This window comes from Ambystoma mexicanum, chromosome 3p (genome assembly GCF_040938575.1).
Source record: "Ambystoma mexicanum isolate Mex_15411 chromosome 3p, UKY_AmexF1_1, whole genome shotgun sequence".
NCBI classification, from domain to species: domain Eukaryota; kingdom Metazoa; phylum Chordata; class Amphibia; order Caudata; family Ambystomatidae; genus Ambystoma; species Ambystoma mexicanum.
The window spans coordinates 706,445,262-706,472,691 of NC_090925.1; the positions used below are offsets into that span (position 1 = coordinate 706,445,262).

The 27,430-nt window shown below is 46.1% G+C and overlaps 1 protein-coding gene across 2 annotated transcripts in view; it reads right to left on the reverse strand.

The window, feature by feature from the left end:
- The window catches only part of SLC34A1 (solute carrier family 34 member 1), a 195,686-nt gene that overhangs the window by 2,718 nt on the left and 165,538 nt on the right, over positions 1-27,430 (reverse strand). For both annotated transcript variants that reach the window (XM_069651531.1, XM_069651532.1), the window contains exons 10-13: positions 26,724-26,838; positions 25,266-25,433; positions 5,536-5,652; positions 3,436-3,560 (exon numbers count right to left, since the gene is read on the reverse strand). In XM_069651531.1, the coding sequence (XP_069507632.1) occupies positions 3,436-3,560; positions 5,536-5,652; positions 25,266-25,433; positions 26,724-26,838 (525 nt within the window). The remainder of the gene's footprint in view (positions 1-3,435; positions 3,561-5,535; positions 5,653-25,265; positions 25,434-26,723; positions 26,839-27,430) is intronic.

The following is a 27,430-nucleotide window of genomic DNA, read 5'->3' on the forward strand; positions in this document are numbered from 1 at the left end:
GGCTAACCTAATTTCAATGTGGCTTTTGAACCGAATTTGTGATTTTAATTCTGGTACAGAATACGGTCATTAACATTCAGGACCTTCTGTGACTGACTCCGCCCCAGCGATGTTTATCTTGTAGTGGGACCAGCTTGGCATATGACTTACTCTGCCCCCAGTCAGCCCTTCTGGCCTCTAGGTTCAACGGCTGGTGGGAGCAAAAGCCCTACATTGTGATGTAGCTTGTTGTGTGCTTGTCATTTTTTGCTTATTGCCAAGCTTGGTCACCCAGTAAACCGATTGTATACTCTACGAGCTCTGAGCGGCAGACCCTGTGGTTCTGTGGGTTAGGGTTGCACCATGTATCCTGTTTTTGCCAAGTAAATAACCTGGCTTGTTTGGCTGTGTGAGAGTACCTGGTCGGTCACAGTAGCTCTAGTTTTGGGGGGTATAGTCAAGGCAACAGCTGAGGGAAGGCTACTTTCCTCCTATTGAAAAGTCCAGATGCCTCAACTGCTGGACGCTGTTTCCCAGGCAGAAAACATAAAGATCAGATATTCCCAAAAAATGGGTGTGGCCCTGACCATCCTGTTCCTAAAGCTGACCCTTACCAGCCGTTTGTGTCAACATGTGCCTTTTTTGGTGTAACCCACGTAGTTATTCAAGTCAAGAAGCCCTGCAGGAGCTGGCCAGGCAAAGTTGGAATGGCGGTGCCTGGCCATTGTTGGCCAGGATCATGAGTCTTTTCATTAATTCACGCCTATATTGTGACAAGAGGCCTTCGTCTTGTAAGGGTTCCCGGATTTAGGGCTGCTGGTAACTAAGGGGGCTTCCGACGTTTGGTATATTGGGGTTGAAGAGTGAGTTTGTGCCCGATTGGTTGTCCTCTTTGACCCGCTCTCACTTGCAAGCCCAGCGAAGTTCACCAATCCATGATAGCAGCGGCGCCTCAGTGCAGCGCAAGCTAGTGCGACGGCACAGCTTCACCAGAGGAGTGCAAGGACGCTTTTCAGCAGTCTTGCAATCCCTTTCTTAAACTGCCTTTCAATTGTTTTCACCAGAGGGGATCCCGGGCTCGTCCGGCGCTCCCTTTGTGGCCTCTGGAATTAGTGTCTAAGCAGGCTCACGTCTGTCGCCCTCAGCGTGGAGGGCTCCGTGCAAAGGCAATGCCAGCCGGAAACTCGGAGGAGAAACACTATCAGTCAGAGAGCAAAGGACTAAGCAGATCAATGATGAGCTGGCGTCAGTGAGACTGCGCTCGCACCAATGGCTAACCCAAGAGCTGAGACTCCTCCTGAGACAGGCTCTTTACATTGGTGTATTTGAGCCCCAGAAGTCAGAGATGAGCAGTCTTCCCTAAAGCAGCCTCCCGAAGACGATTAGTGTCCTTCACTCAGGTGCACCGCGTCAGAAGGAATCAGAGACGAGTAGCGGATCAGCAACATGGTACAATTGTAAGGCCCCAAAGGCTATCCAAGAATCGGGGAGATCTCCTCAACAAATCAATGGAAGTTGAGCAGGGCGTTGAGGGCTCGGGCAAGTGTAGCGGTATTGGTGAGCCCCTTATCCTCCCTGCATTGAATGTTGGCATCAGCAGCAGAGTTGTACGTGAGATTAGCCACCTTGGAGTTCATGCTTCTGGTAAGACAAATGTTGTCTGGAAAGCTTTCGGATGGACAAGGGAACCAACCGCAGAAGAGAAGCTCTAGTTAATATCGATTTCAAAGGAGATTAGTTAAGGGGCAGCTGGATAGGTAGGTAAGTGATTAGTAAACCATTCATAAGGTTTGAAATGATTCAGGAACAAAGAGCAGGAGGCTTTTTCTAGTAAAGAAATGAAGACAAGAACTACCAACAAGACAAATACCCAAGACATTTGAACAAGTCAGGTAGGAAGAAGCCAACCTCTAGGCAAACTAGCACAGGTTATGAGGGAATTATCCGTTGGGGTAGGGGAAGAACGGGGGAGATAAGTTTAGGGAGTGGCCAGAAATAGTGCTTCATCTAATCTTCCCTCTTGCGTCTTTTAGTTCCATTGAAACCCAGAGGAGCCTGTTCTTATTATTGTCTCCACGTTCCCGTTTCCTTAGGATTGAGATTGACAGTTCAATTCAGAGCTGCTGGATTTTGGGGGATTTGTGGGGCTGCTAGCTACTGTGCACCTTACCTGAGTCATCTCAGCCCTGGTCCCGCATAAGGAATAAAGACTTTGTACCAATATTTTGAAGAATTCTTGGGCAGTCGTCCTGCCAGAACAGAGACCTTGGAAAGAAATGCCTGTGGGGAAAGGCACCACCAGGGTGAGGCCATGAGCCTGGTGTTCCTCTCCTTGGCAAGGACTGTGGTGCTCAAAGACACCAATCTAAAGATCCTGTCTCAGGAGAAGTCTCATCTCTTGGGTTAGCCATTGGTACAAGTGTACTGCACTGGTGATCGGACCCTGAGACAGCCTAGCTGGCTGAAGTAGAATCTGCGCCATGGAAGGAGACCCACTGGGCCAAATGAAAACAGAGACACACCCCTCTCCCTTGGACTGAGCCAGAAACCAGCAGCTGCAACCACAAGGGCAGGGTAAGCGATGGTGGACATGCCCTCTGTGGTAGACCCCACTCCCCTGTGGTCAGAAACTGACCCAGGATCCAACAAAATGCTCTGGCTCTGGGGACCTACACACACAGCTGACCCGCTCGCTATCTAGGAGGACATTGAGTAGTTGCTCGAAGCTTGGTCTGTGCCTGGCCATTCCCCTGACCCATGTGCTTCCCCACGACGATGTTTTCCCCTTCCAATTCCCAAAACGGTCGCCAATGCACCAGGATGAAACTGCATGACCCAGACCTTATATAACAAAGTCTGTTGTGTTATTTGTTTAGGGATAACGACATTTGAAAGCATTGAATTGAAAATGTATTTTACTGACCAAAAAAAAGGAAACCTCCAGGGTCCCAGGGCACCACAAAAAGCCTGACTGTAAAGTTCCACTGCCATTTTTTTTGGTACCTACCCAACTAGTTGTTTTTGATTTTTGTTATTTTTTCTGGGCCTGATAATTTTGGTTTTAGCTGTTGGGAAAAAATTACTTACATCTTATAAAACTAAGACGATCCAACTAGACCTTTATTTGATGTGACAATACTTGGGCTACCTTGTGACTGGCTCCACTCCACATAAACTCCTAAAAGCCAGGGGTGTCCAGCTCACTTGTTCCAGACACAGTACACAGTCCATAAGGATGCAGTGCCCAGTCAACACTCCCAGGGCTGCCATTTGCCCCTCTGGCTCTGGAGAAGTATTCCTGACACAGGCCTAACAGCAAACGTCCGAGCGACATCACGCTAGTGGCTAGTATGGCCTTACCTGAGATTGAGAACGCTTTAGCCGATAGCATGCCCCCCTCCAAGACCCCTTCTGTGCCCTCCAGTGTCCAGGGACAGCCAGATCAGGATAAATTACCTGGAAGGCGCTTGCCAGCTTGTCTCCAGGGCTGGCCAGAGCTGCCAGGATGGCTGTGGTGGTGGTACCAATGTTTGAGCCCAGGGTTAGCGGGTAGGCCCTCTCGATGCTGATCACACCTATGCCTGAGAAACACAGTAAATGATTGAGAGGAGAGAGTGAGAGAAGGGTATCGATGTAGGGCAGGGAGAGAGAAGTACAAGGATAGAAAAAGAGGAGAAAAGAGAATTCAATGAAGATAGAGAGCAAAATGAAGACAAGTAAGGAAGAGTGACCGCAAGGGTGGAAACTGAGGAATCAGGGGCAAATAGGGATTTGGAGGAGTAAGGACTTGGGAGGTGGGAATGTCGACAGGATAACAAATCTGAGGAAAGGAGCAAAAGAGAAGGAGGAAAGAGTGAAAAACAAGTCAAAGCGGACAAACACACAGATAAAAGTAGAGAACATTTGACCTGCTTTTAATGTGTCACATATTTTATAACTTGTTTACTACATAAATGGGCATTGTTGTCGCACCCCTCCACCTTCATCACACAATTCCACAATTCCACCAGCTCAGCGTCCCAGCTGCACTACTAACCTGTGGTACACCATGTATGATCTTGGGCCACAGGACTAAAATGATGATGCCTGACCCGGGCATGGTCTGGCGTCTCACATTCCCTGTCGGGGGTCATGTTGGCCCTGTTCTTGCATACTCCAGTATAGAATACGAGGGACCCTGTTCGGAGTGAGCCAGTAATAAACTGGACCCCGGGGCTCATGTGCCATATTCGTGTCCCCTGATGTTACCCCTCAGTATCACGCCTCTACCCCACTATAGTCGTGAGCTGGCTGAACTGGCAGTTGCCCATGTAGGGCATATCCATGCGTGTAGGGCATACCACGCTTAATTTGATGTAGAATGGGCATGAGCCCAACCCTTACAGATCATGCCCCGCCCATCCCAAAAAGGCAGAATATGTTCTGCAACTTGGCATCATTCTGCGAATGTCTTACACTCCTCTGCAACTCACTATCAACCCTAAAAACCAAGAAAGAGGTTGGTTCCTCAAAGAACCTTAGGGGTGCATAGGTGTTCATTCTTTTTGTTATCATTCTGCTAATCTCCAGTATAATCAGCGCTCTAGGTGGAGAGCTGGAAACCCTTTCCCTTAACTATAAGGCAGGCTCGGACTGGCCTATAGGGCAGTAGGCCCATGGCCGAACCAAAAACACAAAATGCTGGTGGGGGGCCCGTTTTTTGGTCAATGTGGGCAACTTTTTTGGGCCAATGTGGGCCAGTTTGATGAGTTAAATCACTCTGCGGCTAGTAGTTTTGAGCAGTGTTGCTGAATAAACATTCTTCAAAACGGCCAATTATTTTGCATCACATTTGATCCCAAAACTCCCCCTTGGGTGCTATTCAAACAGTGTCACAAAAGGAATGAATTGCCATTTGCAACTGAGGGGTTGGGCTGGTCCAAGGAATTGTTTAAAAGTTAATTGTTATTGAAGTGCATAAAATGCTGCAGTGAAAATATCCAGGTGGGGTCAAGGGTCATGTTCCAGGTCCCGGAGATCTGTAAGAATGGAAGTAAAAGTGGCGGTACATGTTTACGGATCTACGGGATTTAATAGAATTTGGCAGGAAGCTATGGGTAGTATGACAGACTTTACATGTGTGCCTGCTGTTCCTACTCTGCCCTACAAATGCCGCTGCATAATGGCGTTTATGTTCATGTGAAGTCCGTTTCCTCCATGTTACGGACACCTCAGGCCAGGTCTTAGTCTTCCACAATGCAGCATTTAGCGACCCCTTACCCAATTTTATATTCAAATCGTGAAAGTACAAGCTGCCGCATTTTGTCAGCCAGAGCAAGAATAGCAGGTGTACTCTCCTGCTCACCAACTCCGCCTGACACTTTGGATAAAATTATGTGTATCAGTAAAAAATGGCAGTAGAAGTGTGCTGCCACCTTTATCCCTACTTTCATCAATTAATTAAATTATGGCTCAAATAAACATGAGCCCCAAAGAATCTACCTTGCTCCAGCGAACCAATCCCCTGTCAAAGCACCTGGGCAGGGCATGTGCCAGACATTTTGGAAAATGACTTACCAATCAGCGGTGTGATGGCCGAGGTGAAGACTGAGCTGCTCTGCACTACAAAGGTCATCCCCGCACCAACCACCATGGCGAAGTATCCGGTGACCCAGCCGAAGGGGTACGGCAAATCTAAACCCAGAGACGGAGGGAATGGTATAAAAGCATTCAGCGTTTGGGAAACAACGCGAGCAAGGCATGCATATGAGAATATGGTTCACAAAATGCCCCCTGTCCCCAAGAGCAGCCCCACCCAAAGGAACTCCAATGGCACAGCATCTATAATCCTGCTTGTATTTTATATGGGATAGGGAGCTTCCATCGCTGGAATTTCCATCGTCTGAGAATTCAGCACATTTTACCATCGAATTTTGCCACAAAGGTATGTAACGGGGGTGGGTTAGGATAATAAAAGAGGTAGGGGGTTTGGTGGGGGGGGCTGCAGGGGACTCCCCTCGCATACATTTGCGGCAAAAAGTCGTATACAAAATAATCTATGAATTCTCCTGCGATGAAAAAGTCTCGATGGAATCACATAGAGATACTTTATACGCCTTGCTTAATGATCTTCTTCTTGTTTGGATCAGGATGTCCTGCCTTTGACTAATTTGGTAAAGCGACTCTCTGGGCCCTAGACCCCAGTCGCCCTGGCCTTCTTAGACTCCCCTTGTATTCCTCAAGTCCTCAGACCTTTGCCCTAGGCCTTCAGCAATGTGTAAGTGCTGCTGTATCCTCGTGCCCTTTTCTGACAATACTATTGCCTCTTCGCTCCCCTGTGTTTAGGTCCATGTCCCCCACCCCCCACGGATCCCACCCCTGTTCCACTGAAACAATATAGCCACCTCGCTCACTATACGGCAGCCTGTGGCAGTTGGTTCATAGTCTTTCCATCGAATATTTACCAACAACATTAAATGCATCGAAATGTAATCAACGAAAAATGCTCCAGCGAAACCCATTAATCGAACTGGGTTTCTTTATATAAACACTTTACATTTATTTGCATTGCAGTTCGATGAAACATGCATATCGTTTGAATGTTGCAGAGAGTTGTCCAGTGCTGAAAACTGCAATTTTAACACTGGGCAGCTCCCTGTAACTTTTATAATTTTTAGGGGGATACCCCCTAAAATCCACATCCCACCCCAAGGGGTCCCCCCTCCCCAACCCCATTTTCCAAATGTAACCCTTTCCTCAACCCAACAACCCAATTTCCAACACAACCATACATCTACTTTAAGCGTATGTTTGTGTTGGAATTCCATCGAAATCCATCGAATTTCATTCAATGAACCAATTTCATTAAATGAATATGATTTTCAATGGAAAAGCATTTCAATGAATGAAATTCGATGGAAATGAATTTGTTGGAAAGATTGGGTACCGTGGCAGTTCATAATGATATTGAAAAGGGTGAACGGTTGTCTTTCTTCATTACATTATTTTTCTCCTCCAAAGGCACCTTTTTGTATTGGATAGAGGAAATAAAGGATTGATGGGGCAGGGTCACTTGGATTGAGTTTGGCCCAAAAGAGCTGCATGCAAAGAATCTAGTAATTTTCTTGGAAATGTTCTCACAGAAAACAAATACGCTCCCCCTGCTTCATTTGATGCCACTGATTGACTGCAGAATGGGTTTCTTGGCCATATAGACCCAGATCGAGGCCCCAAAATGATCAAGGAAACTGACTACAAGGAGAAAAGGACTTTGTTGTACTATAACTCATCCACTGAGTTCTTGGGGACTTAGGGGTCTTGTTAGTTGTTATGTTTAAGTTGCCCTTATTAGCAAGCCAGTGAACCAGTCTGGGAACATTGTAGGGTTGGTATCTAAATTTGAAATGGAAGATTCAAGATCCTTTATTTCTGGTTTCAATATTATTATTTTAGGAGACTTGGGCCAAGAAGGTGCAGAGATTCTTTTTTTCTGTCTTGTTCTCACGCTATGTCTAATAAGAGAGGCCGACATCTGGGCAGACTACCTACTGCCTACCTATTTCAGTAACTCTGAAAGTCGCATCACCCGAACTCAGTTATTGATCATAATCATTCATTTTGCAGGACACTCACCAGTCTGATTCATTCTTATAATTCACCACGAAAAGGGAACATACACCACCATTATCATGCTTAGAAAAGCAACTGGAAGTTATTATTATTATTTTTCATTAAATGGTTTACAGTTTACATAAACTTTTACCAAAGTACATCATCAAATAATATTCATTCATTCCTGCACTACTTTAACCAAAACCGCCTCTAGATATTTACTAATGCAAATGACCACTTCGGTCTTTCTCCTGCATAAAGTGCTTCCCACCAAGCTTCAGCATCGAGACCAAACAGAGGCTTTAGATGTCTACTAAAGTATAAGGTCCTCAAAGGTCTCAATTTTGGGCAATATGTAGAACTAAGTGTTTAAGGGTCTCTTTCTCCTTGTCACACAAACTGCAATTGGGGTGGCTATATCTGAAAAGAGTCCTGTTATTGTGAAGAATATTTAGCCGAAATCTCAAGAGCAGTTGACAATGATTGACACTTGGAAACTTAATCAAATAAGCTTGAGCTCGATTATAAGACCCCAACATGATCCTTGGTGCCATAAATTGTATTAACAGCAAAATAAAGACCCCGCCACTGAACATTCTAGGAGGTGATTTTGATCTAAAATTGCATAAAAGATTTCCAGGTGACTGGGTCAAGGAAGACAAAGATGTGGCTTCGGGCAGCCCCAAAGGGCAGTAGTTTGGTTATGTTGTATTGTATAGCGTTCAATGTTCTCTTGTTTACAGTAGAATACACTGAGAGTCATCAATACGCAGTCCAACTCGGATACTCCTTGTCAAGAAACCGTTCAAGGGAATTGTGGGGGATCCATTATTGACTATTTATCACACTCATCTGTCATTTGCATGTAATGTAAGATATGAGCGTGCTACCTCGCCCCAAAAGCAAGCAGTGTCCCTTTACATTTATTATTGCACCCAAGTTCTTAAAGTCATTGGTGAAAAGATGATATTAGAATGGGCCTAATAGAGGAAGCGTGAGATGGCAGACTATTTATCAGGATCTAAGCCATTAAATTGACCCAGAAGAGGAGAAGAATGAGATGTTGAGATGTTTCTCTTCAGACCACGAGCCTCTGAACCTTCTGGCTTCTTCTCGTCAAATTATTCAGTTGCTAAAGACTATTGCAACTATCCGAGCCTTGTCTAACCCACTTCAACCACAAAAGGGTTGGTTTAACACCGAGTGTGGGCTTTCCAAAAAAGAGCTTTGGGTGGCTCTAAAGAGATGATGCCTATAATATTAGAGACAAAATAAAGCAATAGGTGAGCATTAAGGAACGTACTCATGAATTGGCTCGTCAATATTTGGAGGATGACTTACCGGCCGCAAAGGAGGAAAATTGCCTTAGATTGTGGAAGCTAATTAACCAAGCCCTGAGGCCTTTGGGTGTGTTGGCGCGTTATGAGAAATAAAGTAAAGCCAGTAACCTCCACATACATTACCAATTAAAGAGCAATTGCTTGACCAAGTCCTGGGTTGATGACTTTACATCAATATATGCCAGAGAGAGAAAGACTCAGAATTAGGACAGGGAAATGAATTAGCACAAGTAGAGGGATATTTTGATCAACATTTTCAATTTGATTTAAGCACAGTCTGATCAGCATTAGTGTCACACACACTGAATAAGAGCCCAGAACCAGAGGGCATTGCAGTTGATTTGAAGCGACATCACCTGGATCTTCAGGTGGCACTTCTTTCTAATGGATGTAATGTGATTGCTGTCATAGGGATAATTCTGCAAAGCTGGAAATCTGCAATCATTTCCCCCAATTCACTGGAAGGGTGTGAAGTCATTGCCAAAATCATGATGTCCAATTTCTTGATTGGAAGGAGAGTGAAGACTTTTAAAATATCTTTTATTTACAAACAAGTCAGAGTGGTTGTCTGACTCCTCTGTGCTTGCTGATACCCGAGAAGCCAGCGGGGTACAAGGGTGCAGGGTTGCGTCCCGCTTTCATGGTGCTTTCTGCCCTGGAGGGCCACCGTAACCTGCTGTTGTGCTAGACCATGCCTCCTTCTTGTTTTACACTGCCGGAAACACATGCAGGGTGGAAGCTCACTGGGTACAAGAGTGCAGGTGCTCTCACAGTCTGTTCATCGAGAGCAGGCCTCCAGACCAGGTGAGGAGTCTACATTTTGGGCCAAGGCTTTGGACTCCACTTAACATTGTAATCAATGAACTGGAACTGGAAGAGCTCTATGAGATGAGATTGAAGATAGTTGAGCTGGGGGTCGTAGTGACTGTTGTTTTTGACCTCACTGTGTGAGCTACATTCAATACTTCTCCCAGAGATATTGAGTTTCTCTCCACCTCCTCATAGCCCTGATTTATCCCCACTCGATATAGCCCATTTCTCGCTAATCATGCAAGCCTGTGCAGAACCCAAACATAAGATCCTGGCTGTGAGACGCAAATTGGGAATTTGCCCTCCTCACCATGGCATGGAGTGTGATATTAACACTGACACTGTCCCTGTAGGAAAAGCTTGCAGCCCCACTAAATTGTCAGGTGAAGCCTATTTCCTAATCAAGAAGAAAACCAGTTTCTGGGATTTAATCAAGATGTTTTGAGGACGGGGGGGCACCAAACAAACCCAGAGTTCACTAAGGAGGAGTTTCAAATAACAGCCTGGGGGCCCTGATTGGTGAATGCCATGAAGAAAATCTTACAACCACAAACCAAGACAAACTTATTTCAAAAGAAGGCCTGTTGATCACCCTAGGACCCTCTACCTGCCCTGACAATGACATAGACAAAGACACATTCAGCGGAAATTGAACTTTGTTAACAACTTTGGTTGAACTCTCCCCGTATGATAACCTCTCTGTCCCCTTACTGATCCCCGCTAATATGCCTATCCTCCAACGCATACCAGTTCTGGCCAGTTCCGGGTTGGCCCCACGACCAGCACAAGAGGTGGCAGCTGCCAGTCCATCCTCTACCTTACCAGCTGTTACATTTCTTGGATCAGGGGTAGGGGTGGGGGAGCTGCTATCCAATACCACTCTTAAAGGGGTATTTCACTAAAAACTGTTATTTTTTAAAAAGATGGCCCATATTCAAAAATATATGTACAAAATACTTTGAAAGAAAGTTCCTTTGTAAAAGTTTAAGGAAATGAGGCTCAAAGTCAGAAACTTTAAGCACTAGGAGGCATCCATTTTGTGAAATGAATGAGCCTCCTGTGCTTAAGTTAAGCTCTGCTCTCACGGCAATAATAAAGCAAAAGCCCCGTACTGGGAGCTTTTGCTTATTAAAGCCAGAGAGCAGAGAATGCTGTCGGCCCCTGCATGTGCTCTATGTGAGTGTTTTATTTTCTTCTTGTTTTTCCTGCTTTCCCAGGCTCCCCTGGGCCTGGGGGAGCCCAGGAGACCTAAATTGAAAGTCCTGGCAATCATAATAACCTCACGTACGCCGTGATGGGCTTGTGGCAAGGTATTTATAATTGCAGTGCCTTTCGTTTCAAGTCTCCCGGGCTACCCCCAGCCGATGGAGCCCACGAGACTCAAAGCAAAAGCACTGGCAATTATAAATACAACATTGTTGTATTTATAATTGCTGTGCCTTTCGTTTAAAGTCTCCCAGGCTCATCTGAGCTCGGGGAGCCTGGGAGACTTATGAATACTTTGCCAGACGCCGGCAGAGTACTCATAATTGCAGCAAGTTTCGTTTTCAGTTTCCCGTGCTCGGGAAACTTGAAAACAAAGTCATAGCAATTATGCAAATTCTGACGGCGGCCGGGGAAGTATTTATAATTTCTGTGCCTTTCATTTTACATTTTCTGTGCTGTCCTGTGCTTGGGGAGCACTGAAAACGTAAAATGAAAGCCAAGGCAATTACTGTGGCAGCCTCCTCTCTTCGTGTTCAGCTCTGGTCTCTGGCAGCAGTAAGCAAAAGCTCCCAGTAGCGGGCTTTTGCTTGATTAGTGCCACGAGAGCAGAGCTTAACATGAATAGAGGAGGCAGCTGATTTTACAAAATGAATGCCATTTAAAAACGTTGAGCCTCATTTCCCCAAAACTTTACATAGGAACTTTCTTCAAAAATATTATTTTTATATATTTTTGATTACGGCCCATCTTTTTAAACAATAACATTTTTGAGTGAACTACCCCTTTAAGAGCAATTGCTTGGTCCCTGCGTCTCTGACTGTGCCTGGTCCAGCCCAAATGGTCAACACCCCCCTTTATTCACTGAGAAAGCCATCCCCCCGGTCCCATTGTCCCAAATGGACACAAAGAATGATGTGGAGCCTGAAGACAAGTATTCCCTTACTAGTAGTACCTGGCATGAGAGCATGATGAACATGTGCTCAGGCAACAGCTCTTTTCTCTGTTTAACTCCATTGAACAGCCCCAAGCAAACTATTCAATATACTGGATCCAATCCTGACATTTTTCTTAAGGAGGATCGCCTTGCTCAGGGATGTAACTGTAACACAGGTGCTCTTTGAAACTTGCAGACATCAAAGGGCTCTTCCTGGCTCTGATGGAAGCCCAAGGGAAGCTAGAAGGGGGAACCACGGGGACTCTAAAATTGGCTCATTGGATGTAACAGAGTTTTACAATCCACCCCTGGAGCGGCTGGAGAAGATAACCATTCACAATACACTGCCCCCGGAAGAATAGGCTGATTTCCACACATCTGTAAATGTGAGACAATCTCAGGCCCCTATCCACTGTCAGAGCAATTTCCTATTCATGAGACACACCCCAAGTTGAGCAGGTTGCTCAGCCGAACATACCTAGGGAAGCCGAAGCAGTCCCCATTTCTAACATTATGAACCCTCCCTGTAGCTGAGAATCGAGCTGCAAACATAGTGGGAACCCAGGGCCTCTGTTTGGTTAAGAGCAGAGCACACAGACCTTGCTCTAGGGAAAGCCTGATCAGCCATCAAGCCCCTGGGGGCTCAAGGAGGGCCATGGTAGTCCTTCATGGGGTTCAGAGATTGCCCCCTAGCCAGCGAGAATCATGGGAGGCACTCTGAATAAATGCTTGCACTGGTTTTTTACTGTAAGCGGCTGTACTTTTTTGACCAGGGAAGCTCTAGCAAACTGTTCTTGAGTGCCAAATGAGGCTGATAATTCCTGTGACTCCATTAGACTGGAATTCTGGGATCCCAAAATGGACAATGGTGTATTGGGTCGAGTTTGGAATTCTGACAGGACTGTAAATAGTAGGATTATAATCAATTCTTAGCCTTATCTGAAATCTGTCGGCCAACTTGGAAACCTCTCCCACAACTCTGCCTTATCTGGTACAAATTTAACACCATTGGGGCCAAGGTTAAATGGTAACCACTGCAGCTCTAAACCTAAGGGATTCAGAATTGTTTCTTCATGAAATTAAAAAGGGGATTCCCTCACTATTGTTCCCCAATATCGATTTGTAGGTCCTGAGGGCCAAAATCTTTGCTATATCGATTTCTTTTGTTTTTTCTCTTTTCCTAGAATACGATGTATTGTTAAATTAAAGTAATTGTTGTATTGTGGTAGGATGTACTTTGATTTCCTGACGGCCGAATAAAGTTATTTGATTGACTGATACCCAAGAAAACAGCTAGTCATGATGAATCAAGAATTGAATCTATACCTGTTCCTCGCTAAATATGTGATAGACACTGGTGGGGGCACATAGTTGGCTTTCATGAACCTCTTAACCACCTTTCAAAAGGTGGATTGGAGAGACTAGAGCAGTCACTGTGCACAATATGTGTGCCGGCTGGACTCCTGAGGCTCCCAATGCTTGGTCCACAGTGGGACAGAGGTGGTGTAAGTTACAATAGAGGCGGTGGGTGTACAGTTCTCATCTATGTACAGAAGTGGAGCAGGTAGGGGTGTGTTCTGGCCTCTCTCGTTTTTAATGTGTACAGTAACACCTTGCAGGTCCCTTTGAAAAAACACTTTCCTATCAGGATCATGTGGTCCTAATGGGATGTACCCAGAATGCTCTACACCAAAATGCTTGCATTTTTTAAAATAGTTAGTTGTTTTCAACAGGTGGCCCCTGTTAAACACTACAAACTATTAAAAACAAAGTACAAGCTCCATGATGCCTGCCTCAGAGCGGTGGGCGCAGCACCACAGTGTCTGGACTGGACTGAGTGTTTGAGCTCATGGTTGCCTAGCAACCATGAGCTCGCCCCCCGACGTCCGTGCAGACAGCCAGGCACTATCCGGCTCCACGGATCTGCTGAGGAGTGCCTCCACCCTAGAGAGGAAGTACATGCCTACCCATGCTAAGGCAAGAGCTTCTGCATAGCTCTCAACTCACCCGCTTTTGGCGGGTGTCACCCGCCTTGCAAAGGGCTGCCTCACCCGCCAAGCCTCCTGCACGCCCATTCATTTGAATGGGCGTCTCACCCGCCAAAAACAAAATCGGGTGATTTCACCCGCCTTTGCGAGACAAATGGTTGAGAGCTATGGCTTCTGTGCCACCTCAATTGCTTCCATTGCCTTTTGTCAAGCACCACACCCTCCTGTGTAGAAAGGGAGAGCTTTCATCATCACTGTGGCCATACGGGACAGATTTGAGTATTTCCTGCACGAAAACATAGTAACCGATTTGCTGGAGAAGATAGAGAAGAAAACCGGAGTAAAGAGGGTCTACATATCAATAGGTAAGAAGGCCTATTAAGTTGAAGGCAAGCAAGCCTTCACTGTCTACTGCTGTGTCGACACAAAGCAGGGTAAATGTGCCCTGACTGCTTCTGACACCAGAGACTCTATGGATTGCTGCAGCTGCTGACTGCAGAAAGTGACACAAGGGCAGGGTGATCTGGCCCTGTTGCCGTTCCGCCACTGCACGGCGAGCCTACCTACTCTAACTGGCTGCTATGGACCAGCAGTTACTAGAGCATGGCATGCCCGGCCACAAACTGTAACAGCTGCAGGCCTTCGCTTGGCTAGCCTGCTCAGACCTCTGCAGACCTGCCCTGATGGGGCCTGCTTTGTTTGATGATTGACAAGGTGCCCTGGCTCTTGATATGTTTTCAGTGCCAAATTCACTTAATGCAGCGTTGCAGAGTGAATCTCTGAGTTGAGGCCTTGTGCTGTGAGCCAGGATGGCGGGGGGACATAGCCGAGCTAGCTGAAGCAGCACAGAGAGCCATGGACACTTGTGGTGAGGCGGATGCGGCCTTGTCACATCAGAGAAGCTATTTAAATGTATGAATCAGAATGCAAGTGCTAGAAAGGCAAAAGGCCAAACAACACACATTTAATATTACAGGGTCTGCTATTTTGCAGCAGCCCGTTTCTCTGGTGTCTTTGGTGTGCTAGATGTGGTTGTTGTGAAGGGAGAATCGATATTCCAGCCAGCAAACACCAAATAAAACAGGCATGACTTTACTGCACCTGCTTAATGCACATGCGGTAATTGTGCTCTGTTACATGTAACGCTGCAGTGTTTGCTGTACACTTGCTGCTGACGTCTAGGGTGGATATGATGTGCGCTATCTCTTTGCTGTGCAGATGTGTCATATTGTGTCGTGCATGTTAATCAGTTGAAGCCTGTATAAAAATAAAAGACGGCCTGTCTTTCATATCAGTCCCCAGCGAGGGTCAATGAGCTTTTGAAAAGCAAGCTCGATGGCCCTTGCCTGGGCTTTACCTGTCTGACAAGTCTCCGAGCACTGCTGCGTCCCAGAGTTCTTTCCAAGAGTGACTGCCATGAAAATGGAGAACGGACTACATGCAGTCCCTTCGCCCCTTCAAAGGCGGCCATTTGGTTTGTTTACTTTTTTTACATTCGTTTTAATGGCCGCCATGGAAAGGTAGAAGGGACTACAATTAGCCCCTTCTCCCGATCCCTGGCGGTAATTTTGTTTTGCTTTTTTGTTCTCAAGTCGAGTACTGTTGCAGCGCTGATCGGGCTTCGCTCGGGCTTCTAACCATGGCAGCAGGGTATTAACCTACAAGTAGAGCTCCCCTCCTCCCCCGAGAGCTATATTGACTAAATAAAAACCATGCTGTGAGTTTGCCATTTCACCAACAAGTCTTCTTTTCAAAATACTGTGCCTCTGTGTTGGCTTGCAAAAACAATACAGGAGATAAATAAAAGACTTTGCAGAAAGAATGCAGAAAGAATGCAACGTGTGTGGTGCGATTAAATGCAAAAGTTGGTCCACTTGTAGGGCCTTTAATTAAGAATTATTTCTCCACTGTATGCTTCAGTGGTGGGTGCCTGTTAAATGTTATGACTGGCAAATAAACCACCCCTTTTTATTAGTCTTGTATATTGCAGGACAGATTGTTAGCAAAACATTGATATTAACATTTGGACCTCAAGCCTTATTGTTAAGCCTGGTGCCCCAGAGAGACCAAATTCTATTTTCAAATGTTCTATCATAAAAGGAATAGTATTTGATGTGGCGGGGCACTCTCTGACCCCATCACAAAATTCTTGAGCCTCTGGGTAATTGCCAGAGTGTAGGCAGCTATGGGTTGGCTGCCCTCCTATGAAAGGTGTGCGTGAACAATCAGCACAATTGATGGCTATGGAGCTTCATGGATTTGTGTTCCCGCTCATCAGCTGTTGCTGGTTAGCTTCCCCAGTGACGCATCCTGTTTCCTTGGAATATTTCATTATAAATTGTTGTGTTTAAAAGGTGGGCACCTTTTATACTTTGCCAGCACAGTTATTGGAAATTCTCCTGAGGTTATTTTTCCAGTGTTGATGATTATTTTTGAAAGACACATACTAATTTGTCTTTTGCACTTTCTTTTAAAGGGAAGGTCAAGTGAACTAAATTTGTATATTTCACTTTGAGCACCACACCGTCTGACAGAAATGGGCTGCACCGGCAGTAGCCCAGTATGGCCAAAATGCTCACCAAAGAAAAGGGAAGTCAGTCAGGAGACATCAAGTCACATACAGTTGCAGGAATCCTTCAAAAACAATCAACAAACAATGGTGGCACAGATCAACTCCCGGCAGTTATAGATTACCCAAAGAGGATCCCCTAGCAATGAAAACGGACTTGCAATTCATGTTAATGGACCACAAAGGAGATGAAAGATAATGCCTCCAGTTTGGCTAAATCCATGGTGGATCTTGATAGACATGTGGGAGCTGCGGAAAGCAGACTAGAGGAGGTGGAAACTACGCTCTGTGACCAAGCACATGAGCAAGCGGAATTAGTGGAAAGGGTGAAGGGTTTGAGCAACAGGTGTAATTTGTCCTTACCAAGCAGAAAACGCTGAAAACAGAATGAGACATAAAAACATCTGTATACGAGGGGCCCCTAAGCATGTCTCTGACAAAGAAGTGGATGAGTATGTGACTGCCCTATTCCGTCGCATCCTGGAAGAGGCAGAGGATCTTGAAATCCTCCTGGACCGGACAAACCAAGTTTACTGTAGTCTACAACAAAAGAATGATGTGATCCCCAACGTCTTGATGCAAGTCCACTATTTCCAAATCAAGGATAGGATCAAGAGACAAGTAAGATGTTGGAGGTGATCCGCTTCAGGGGGTATCTTGGTATTTCAAGATCGAGCACAGGCAGCTCTACAGAAAAGGAAGAGCTTGAGGCTGGTGACAGCTTGGCTCAGAGAAAAGAGTGAGATACAGATGGGCGCACCCATGCAGGTTACTATTTGAACTTGAAGGGAAGGTGTATAATATTGCCAAAAAGGAGGAGGTTGCAGACTTAATGGCTCAGACAATCCCTGTCCCAGGAAGCACAGTACACTTCATGGAAGATCAGGAAACAAACAGGAGAAGGGGTCCTGGAAGAGGTCAGGCAAGAAGAGAGTGCATGGCTCCTAGAGGAGGTGGGGAGCAGGGCAAAGCCTGGAAGGAACTTGACTTTTCTATGCAATCAGTGCATTAGTGTCTCTGCCACACAGTAGCCCCACTTGCGGAGAGTTGATCTGAATATTGGAAGTGGTGGGGAATTCCTACTTAGTTATTGGCTCTAGTGCGGGAAGACAATGATAATGAGGGATTATCTGAGGAGCATGTGGTAATGCATCAATAAGTGGTAGATAGGGTTTCCTATCAGGGGTGGTGGCTCAGGTGGGCTTAGGGTTCGTTATTTGCCCCATGATCATCGGAAGGGTGCATTTAAGTTTGGGGGAGATAGTTGACATTTTATTGACAGGTTGGATGTTTTGTGGTTTTGTTATGGGTCTGCAGATGGAAGTAGAGTATCAAGAACAGAATTGTTATTGTGACATTGAAACGACGTGGGAGTGGGGGGGGGGTTATGTGCAGAATCCCTAATGGCTGACATGGGATTTGTGATCCTGAATGCTCAGGGTCTTAACTCCCCCACAAATGGCATTCTATTCTGCTCAGGCTAACTGAAACGTGGACCTCCATTGGGTTTCTTCGGGAAACACATTTATTGGAACAAGATGAAGGAACATTGAGACATAGAGAGTTCCCTGTACAATATTTTGCATCAGGCGGGGGAAAGAGGAAAGGAGCAGCGATTCTGGCGGGAAAGGGGACACCATTTACAAGAAAATACATATATAGAGGCCCAGAGGGGAGAGTTTTCATTGTGAAGGGTTTATTGGAGGGGCAGCTCTTTACACTAGTAGCAATCTATGCCCCAAATGAACACCAGGATCAGTACTTAACTACCCTGTTGGGTAATCTGGGGTGATTTGTGAGGGTCAGGTGGTGATTGGGGGAGACTTTAACTGTGTAATGGATCCTGCAATCGATAAAACACTTGCCTCAACCCCCCCCACCCTCTACCCCCTGACAGCAGCGGACCACAGGAATAGAGCAGGCAGGCCTGGCTAAGTTGTTTAGGGACAAAACTCCTTTGAAATGTGGTGATTAAACCGTAAGGAGGAACAGGAATATAGGTTCTACTCAGTGGTCCACAGGGGATAGTCTAGAATATACATGGTTTTGGTCTCTTCTACTATGGTCCCAGGTGTGCCATTGGTAGAGAACGGTCTTAGATACCTAGCCAATCATGCCCTGGTGCTTGTGAGAATATTAAGGGGTCCCGCGTAGGTATCAGCTGGAAGGTTTGGCGCCTCAATGACTTGTTTTTGAATGATGTGGCAATAACGACATATGTGAAGGAGGTGCTTCAGAATTACTTCCGGGAGAATGAGACAGAGGGTATGGACTGGCAAACAAGTAAGGAAGTGATTAGAAGGAGAATTAATTGGGAGGACTGCAGTGCTCATGAGAGCCCGTAAATTGATAAGGATAGAATTGGAAGGTCTTGTCCACGCGGCAGAGACAGATCATAAACAGAAAGGGACCAGTAAGATTGTGAGGGAGCTGAATAAAGCATGCACTAAACTAGAAATGCACATGGTGGCTAGATCTGCACAAATGATCCTTCAGTGAAGTCCTATTATATCCAGGAAATAAGGCTAACCGATTCTTAGTGGCAGAATTTGAGGAACTATATTGCCAAAATAAAGGATGAGCAGGGGGTGAGGCACTCTAGTGAGCTGAATAAGTTGGGGATAGTGGCAACATACTAGAGTAGGATCATAGGTAATGAGGCATAATAAACCAGACCTAATGAGGAATTTCTAAATATTGTGAAAGCCTGCTCGTAAGGTAACGGGGAAAGGAAATGGATGCCAGTGTTTACAGGGGAAATATCTGCTTGTTTCTTAACCACTTCACTGTCGACTGTTTAAGTTATTATTATCAATGTTCACTTCCTTTACTTTAGGAATGTTTGGCAGTATATGCCTTTTGACATAAGTGACACACTGGCTGTGTGCCAGGCTGAGAACTGTGCATAGCGAGCGTTCGATTACACTGTCAAAATGTCTAAAATTAAATAAAGAAATCAAGTTAAAAAAAAATACCACAAGTGCCAGAACCAGAGCTCTCAAGTAGACGCGTGATAGGCAGGTGTAGACCACCTCGTCCTGGATTTAAATGTCCAGTTTTATCAGCTGCAGTTTTGCTTTGCCCACCATTAATGTGGCACTACAAGGTCAATAATAATTAGGGCTGTACCGAACTTCGGCTTCGAGTCCCTATTCTGCCGAAGTTCGGCTGAAATACAGCTATCCGGCTTCGGCAGAATAGTTTCTGTTTAGGGACTCGAAGCCGAAGTCCACTTTCTATGATTAGCTGCCCTCTCCCTGTTTGGGAGATGACACCCAATCATAGAATGTTTGACAGTGTTCAGGCTGCAGAAGCCAAACAAGCTGTTTGCCTATTGGCTTCTGCAGTCTGACCACAGAGGAACCAGCCTAACGTGTTGAAATAGGAAGCGAGGGAAGGGAACAGTTCTTCCCGTCCCTCACTTCCTATGCCAGCACCCGGACCCAATCACCAGGTAAGTGACGCCCCCCCCCATACCCCCTCATCACGGTGAGGCCGCGGGGCCTCAGGGAACCCCCGCGGCCTCACCGCAATAATGTTCTGTTTGTCGGGCCACCGGTGCAAAGCCGGTGGCCCGACGTTTATTTTGCATTGGGGGGCCGCTCCTACAGGAGCGGCCCCCCCAGACTCATGAGGCCGCCGGGGCACTTTGCCGACCCCGGCGGCCTCGGTGCCCCCCATCCCCCTCACCACGGTGAGGCCGCGGGGCCTCAGGGAACCCCCGCGGCCTCACCGCAATAATGTTTTGTTTGTCGGGCCACCGGTGCAAAGCCGGTGGCCCGACGTTTATTTTGCATTGAGGGGCCGCTCCTACAGGAGCGGCCCCCCCAGACTCATGAGGCCGCCGGGGCACTTTGCCGACCCCGGCGGCCTCGGTGCCCCCCATCCCCCTCACCACGGTGAGGCCGCGGGGCCTCAGGGAACCCCCGCGGCCTCACCGCAATAATGTTTTGTTTGTCGGGCCACCGGTGCAAAGCCGGTGGCCCGACGTTTATTTTGCATTGAGGGGCCGCTCCTACAGGAGCGGCCCCCCCAGACTCATGAGGCCGCCGGGGCACTTTGCCGACCCCGGCGGCCTCGCTGTGAAATGTGCCTCACCCCTTGAGCACGGTGAGGCCGCGGGGCCACAGGGAACCCCCGCGGCCTCACCGCAATAATGTTGTGTTTGTCGGGCCACCGGGCCAAAGCCGGTGGCCCGAGATTGTATTGCATAGGGGGGCCTAAAAAAAAAATACTATTCGGCTCACTATTCGGCTCCGGCCGAATAGTTGACAAACTATTCGGTATCCGGCCGAATACTAAATATGCTATTCGGTACAGCCCTAATAATAATACAAAGAAAAAAACAGGATTGGATTCACTAAATCCGCCTAACAAGGGTCCTGTTGGGAACGATGCCAGAAAGCAAAAGAAACGTGTGGGGCTGAATGAAACGCGAGAGATTGAAATGGTGATGTCATCAACATAACAACCAAATGCCTATGGGCTTCTGCAAATCAAACCGCCATGTAGGCAGCCAATCAAAACGAGTAGCTATACATGTTCACGCCCACTGCAGCACCTAATTCGAGTGATCACTAGTTTGCTTCAGAACTTTTCAAGATTCAGGCAAATGCAGGAACAGATTCGATATTCGGAGATTCCGCCATTTTCCCAGGCTAACCCAATCAGGACTACTAGGGAATGTTCGCGGCAGACCTCGTGGGCATATTGAACCACCCAATCACAATAGCACACGCCTTCCAGAGCACCCAATGGGTCCTTTGGCAGGCCATTTGTTTCTCTTTGCATTATCCGATTGGTAGCGCTGTATTTAAAAAGGGATAAGACTACACGTCCCAGAAAGCAAAGGAAAAAGCGGGATTGGATTAAACCTCATGCCTGACAATTAGCGGCTCGAGAGCTGTGCTTCCCCCGTGTTTATGAAGTCTGTCGGAATATTGGTGAAGCTCTCATCCAGAGCTAGTGCTTCTGAAATAGAGAATATTTCACTGCTGTGCCAGAAGGCCGTCACGTGATGCCATGTAGTTCAGGGTGCAGGTTTCGTGATGGTTTGGTAAATGTGATTCTGTAAAGGCTTTACCCTGTCCGGGGGGGGGGGGAGAAGCAGGAAAGGCGGATAATCCATGTATCTTGCAGGAGCAATTCAGCTTTTTTGTGAGCCTGCCCAGCTCCTGTACCATCCATTCACAAAAATTCACCCACTGTGCACAGGTGGACACAGAAGGCGGCCTCAGAGGACAAAAAAGCTGAAGTCCTGGGAAGGGGTTCGGTGTTTTCCTTTAAGACATGTGCATTTACTCCCTACAAATGCACTCACCCCTTGGTACAGTAGATAACATTCTCATATATATAATCCATTTGGGGGCCCTGCAGTTAGTGGGGTGGGTGCATTCTGAGAAATGTAGTCTTATGGGTTAACTTTCCCGAGGGAGGAATGTTGCATTATTGAATTTTAATTTCCTTTCGATTCAGTGCGCTTAGATAGAACGCACGGTGAGTGTGTACTCTCATGAGGACATCCATATGTGAGATAGAGTGCCTTCTGGGAAAAGTAGTCCTGTGGAGACACTGAAGTGAGTGAAGCCGCATGCATTATAGAACTCTTGGACCAATAGAGAGAATAGGACTCAGGTTGCCAGGCAAGCTTGCACTTGTGAAAACGACATGATACAAGGCAGGCCCTCAAAGCTGTTCATTGGTGGCCAGTGGAATCCAGAATCCGGTTTAAAATCCTGTCAAATGAAGAAATCCTACTGGTGCAAGGGCCCAAGACATCTCCAGAAAATAGCCTCTTGCTGCTTTGCGACTAGATCGCTGGGGGCCTACAGTTCCAATGGATTCCATTAATGCACATCTCCTCAGTGGGAGTGCTGGGTCCCGTCATTTGGAGCACTCTGAACTGAACCAAACCACCTGCACTCAGACTTCAGAACTCGTCAAACTCGCCAACGACTAAGCACTTGCTGCTTCTAGGCTCCTTAATGAAGTGTGATGGCTAGGTAGGGATTGGGGGGAGAGTGTCAGCCCTGCATGTGGTTGAACCCTAAAGTGCCTTTTTACCTACGTTTACATTATATCTATTTCATTCAGAGTGGTCTAAAACGGGTGATGTGAAGCTGGGGATCTCAGTAAATTAATAGGAGTCTAGTTTGGTGGGAGAGCCTTATCATTTGAGGTCCCGTCTATGTTCTAGAATGTTCTCAAGGCATCTGGAATCCTGTGTTGTTCTCGCCTATTGACCAGACCGTTTCCTGTTCTGAGGCATTACCTGTTGGCTACTTCCTCCAGCCTTTTTTTTGTCCAGTGAAATGTTACATCACCGCACAGGTTTATTTTGTATTTGATTTTGGGTATTTATTGAGCAGAAACCTGGCTTGGGGAAGCAGCTGTATGCTGTTCCTCGACAGAGGTTAGCGACGTGCACCTGAGGCAGGGAGTAGCTAACATTTACAAGCGGGGAACATGTGACAGTGCTGAGAGGGTGTGTGTGTGTGAGGGGATATGTGGGGTGTAAAGGGTGGTCCCCACGGGGAGTACTTGGGGTGAGAGGGTTTGTGGGGGTTTAACTACCATGACTAAAACCGTGTTTTCAGGCTGCATGTCTGAAAGACCATTTTGTAAGTGGCATCAACATTCTGTGAAAATGCCCCCAGGAAAATGTCATGTGAAAATGTAGTCAGCAAAAAGTATTTTTTTAAAATTTAGTCATTCAGTACTAGCAATGCACAGAGTGAAAATATTGCCAGTAATAAGGTCACCAAACAAGCTATTTTTAAATATACAAAAGTACAAAGCTGCAACCCTAAAAATGACTCAGCCATTTATAAGCAGTCTGACAATACTGATAAGTTTAAGGACATTTGGGGATCATTTCTTGAGACGTATGGTTAATGTGTCAACTATGTACTGTTATTCTTATTCGTGCGTTTTTTTCTCTCCTCTTTCCCTCTTCTCTCTTCTTCTTTTTCTTTTTCAATTGATTTATTTTTATTTTTTCTAGTGAGATCTTATTTGATTATCAATTTTTACAGTTCATCTGCAACCCTCATTGATTGTTCGAATTTAATTTTGTCATGTACCATTTGTTGTTTATGCTATATAAAATAAAAACTTTAGACGAAAATATGACTCAAACCTCTAATGAAACCTAGACAATCACCCTAACTCCATCCCTTTACTCTAATTACAACCCTTATCGTACCCCGAACTCTCACAGAGCACTAACTCATCAGCGCGCAAATGCATTTTATTTACATATTACTGAATGTGAACCTCATCACCAGTGCACAATAAACGTACATGCACCTTGCCCTAACCCAAGCCCTTGCTGTAATACTAACCTTACCCTAACTGCAACTCTAACACTTACCCTAACCGCTATTGTACGCCAACCTCCATATCCCTTTCTTTAACACTTACCCAAACCATTCCTCTGTAAGCACTAGTCTTACAAAAACACTCCACCTTGACACTTAATCTACCCTATTGACTAACCAAACCCCAACTTCTTTACTCTATCCTCAATGCTAACCCTAAAGAGGGAAATCACAAGTCCACTAAACCCTAACAATGACCCTAGCAGAACTACATTTTTGCCTACTTTTCAGGTGGGTTTTTGACTGCTGTTTTCTTGGCAACCTTTTCACTGCAGAGACATTTTCCTCCTTACTTTTTCACTGACTACATTTTTTTGCCTACATTTTTACTTGATACCGTTGTTTTTGTTTTCCCTTATCATGCTGTATGGACTGCATATGGGCATAGCAGGGCTTCCAGCAAATAATGGCAGTATCTGGGCATTTATTTGAGTGTGCACCTGGTATACAGTGGCAATATCTGGATATCTGGGCATTTGATGGACAGATGAGGCTGCCAATGGTATTTAGTAAAGCCGGACCTATTGGCCTTTGCCATGCTTGTTTTCTCTTCCCTGATGTCATGCTTTTCTTTTCTACACTGGCTTCTTTCTTCATTTCTCCCTGGCTAGTATATCATCTTTCCTTTTATTAAGTGCCTTCCTTGCCAGGAACACCCTCTCTTGCCAAGTGGGGCAACACAGTCTATGATACTAGCTGTCTCTGGATGATAGCCCACAGCTGTCTGCTGCCCTGATCTATTCCCCAGCCACTGTGATCTTGGACCTAATTTCCATCCTGTTTCTGGGCCACTCTGTCCTTTTTTTTCACGGCAGTGGGGAAGTGCCCCTGAGTCGGCCCAACAAGGGAGCGTGGGCCCGTTTTCTGAGGCACTTCAAAGGGCGTGCAGTCTTTATAACAAAAATGACATGTAGAATGCACATATAACGAACATCTTATAACGAAAAATGTGGGGGTGGGGTAAAGGGTTAAATCTTGTGGGGAAACGGTTGGGGTGAGTATTTAGAGGTGGGAAACAGGGGGCGAGGGGACCCCCCTGGCCAGGAAAAAAAATGAGTTATGTTTTGTCGTTTTATGTGCCTTTGTTATAAAATTAGTCGTTAAAAAGACATGTAACCATTCAAAGACTTAATGCACTGTTCACTAGGCAGAATTGACCAATGCCACGGATCCAGTTGTCTTTAAAATCCACCAATTGGAACACATTAACAGATTGTTACAAACACTGCAATTCTTTTGCTGCCTGGGCCTACGAGGGGTCCCAACCTTCCCTGGCACTTGGTCTCAGATTTTCCTGATTTCAATCCCCCGCTCTCTCTCTTGTGCATGACCTGCTGTATGAGGAGAGTTAAATGATTGCAAGGCAGAGGCACCATCAGTATTCAACAGTGCTATACAAAAAAAGCAGCTAGGAGGGGGTAACTGTGGCCACTCCTCCCCACCACGACACCCTCACACACACGCACTCACCTGTGTTGATGACCTTCTTGATGGCTTTGGCCACCTGGCCCTTGAGGGTGGAGTTGAGAATTTTCACCAACATCACCAGGCAGGTGCAGAGCACGACGAGGGAGCCGGCCAGCAAGATGAGGCCCACCGCCAAATCAGGAAGGTGCGAGTTGACAAACAAGTGGTTACCTGCAGTAGAAAATTGAGTCTGTTTTCCGGAGGATGCCGTAGGAGTTGTTTAGCCACCCGTTGGAGTACGTGAATGCCATTTGGTAGTGTGAACAGGGCACTATGTGTGGTAGGCACCGTCTATGATTATTTAAGTAGAGGTGCAAAGATGAGGTCCCATGTCCACAGGAAGGTGGCATCACGGATACATTCACAACATAGCACTTAGCCAAAAACAAGCAACGAGGCCCACAAATCATTGCATGTTTGGTCCCTCAGGTGCTACAATGACTGAGTACTGAACCGCCACACCCAAATGCATAGCTATTGAACTGCCTGGTCTCTCCCACCACCAGACATCTTTTACACTCAGTCTGCTGTACTCCCTACGTCACCTCCAAATGCGACCCCTCATGTTAATGGTTTGAAGACCAACTGTTGTTGTTGTACCAATTTTCTGGTTGTTATTAATATAAATGCTAATAAAACATTTTAAAATAAAATAAAATCATTGCATGTTTGAAAAATGGTCCCTAAAATCTGAAAAGATGTTTGTGGGATGCCACATGCATGCACCGGAAAGTGTGACTGATAAAGAGCTAACAATGATTTAGTGCGTGTGAGACGGGTTAAAGAAATGGCAGGCAATTGATTTGTTTTCAGGCAGTCGGAGCATCTTATTTTTCCTAAAAGTTGTTGACATATGATTTCGGCCAAATAACAAAGAATCAACTGGAGCCTTCCTCAGGACAGCACAAGAGGAACAGATAGCTGCAAACGGGCTCTGATTTAAAGGGACATTTTAGAGGGGCAAACATAGGAGGGGGAAAGAGACTGTAGCTAGAGAGGTTGCTCGTGCACCTCGAAATAAAGCCCTGCCTATCCCACATCTCCCTTTGGCAAATAATCCCCTCTATAGAAATATGCTACCTACCACAAGCCAGTTATTGGCATGCCCTGTTAGTTTAGCGGGTGGTGTAGATGTATCCATGTGTCAGGATCCCATGAAAAGTCAATCGCATGAGAGGTGAGCCCGCCTAGCCTTTTGTCCTATGCAGAATAGATGTCAAACTACGTGGTCATACTCGGAAATAAGGGCCTGAGACCCTTCTTCTATTCGGCAGAAGGGAAGGACAACATGCAATGAAATTCTGCTTACATTGGGGAAAAGCAGAAGAGCCACATGCAAATGGCAGGCAGAGGACTGACAGGTTGAGGGGAATCATTGAAGATGGGTGGGCATGTGCGCCATGTTGCGAGCATGTGAAAATGTGGTGTCAGCAGTGAACACTTACTCACACACTCACTCACATTTTTCTGCCTCTGTAACCATGTTGCCCATGAGCTCAGTGGCATTCCTGTCCAGCAGGCACTGCCCAGGGGAGCTGCAGCTCTGCAGGCCATCCATGAAAGTAGCGTTCGTGACCTGCATTGCAAGAGAGAATTGATCCGAATCAGTGACTCTTCTCACGTGTTTCACCTTCCCACTCCCCTTCTCACATTTCTGGTTGCTCCCTTGGTCTCCTTTTGTCACACGCCTTCTGATTCTCCTATCTCTGCATTTCCCTCTTTTTCTGCGTCCCATCATCCTCTACTCCTTTGAATACCCTTCCTCCCCGTTGCGCCACTTTTTTACTTCGTGACCTATCACTTTGACGTTTACTCGTTGTCTACTAGGCAGTTCTCTTGAACCACTTCCTGAGTTCTCCCTTTTCACCCTGACTCCTCCTCTGTTCTTCTTTCCTCTCCTATCTCAACTTCCCTCAGCTCCCTCTATCCTCTTTCTCGTTTTGCTCCTAGTCACAAACTTCCCAACCTTGGTTGACCCGCCTCCCACCAATCCACCCGTAACTCTGTGCGTAAACTCTAACAGCACTGGAAGAAATCCCATCCTTTCATGCTTTCAGCACCTTCATCTTTTCAGACTTCTTAACACTAAACAGCTTTACTATCAGTCTCTCATCACTTCTCTTTTACTTCATCTTTGCCACTTATTCTCCATATTTACTAACCTTGGA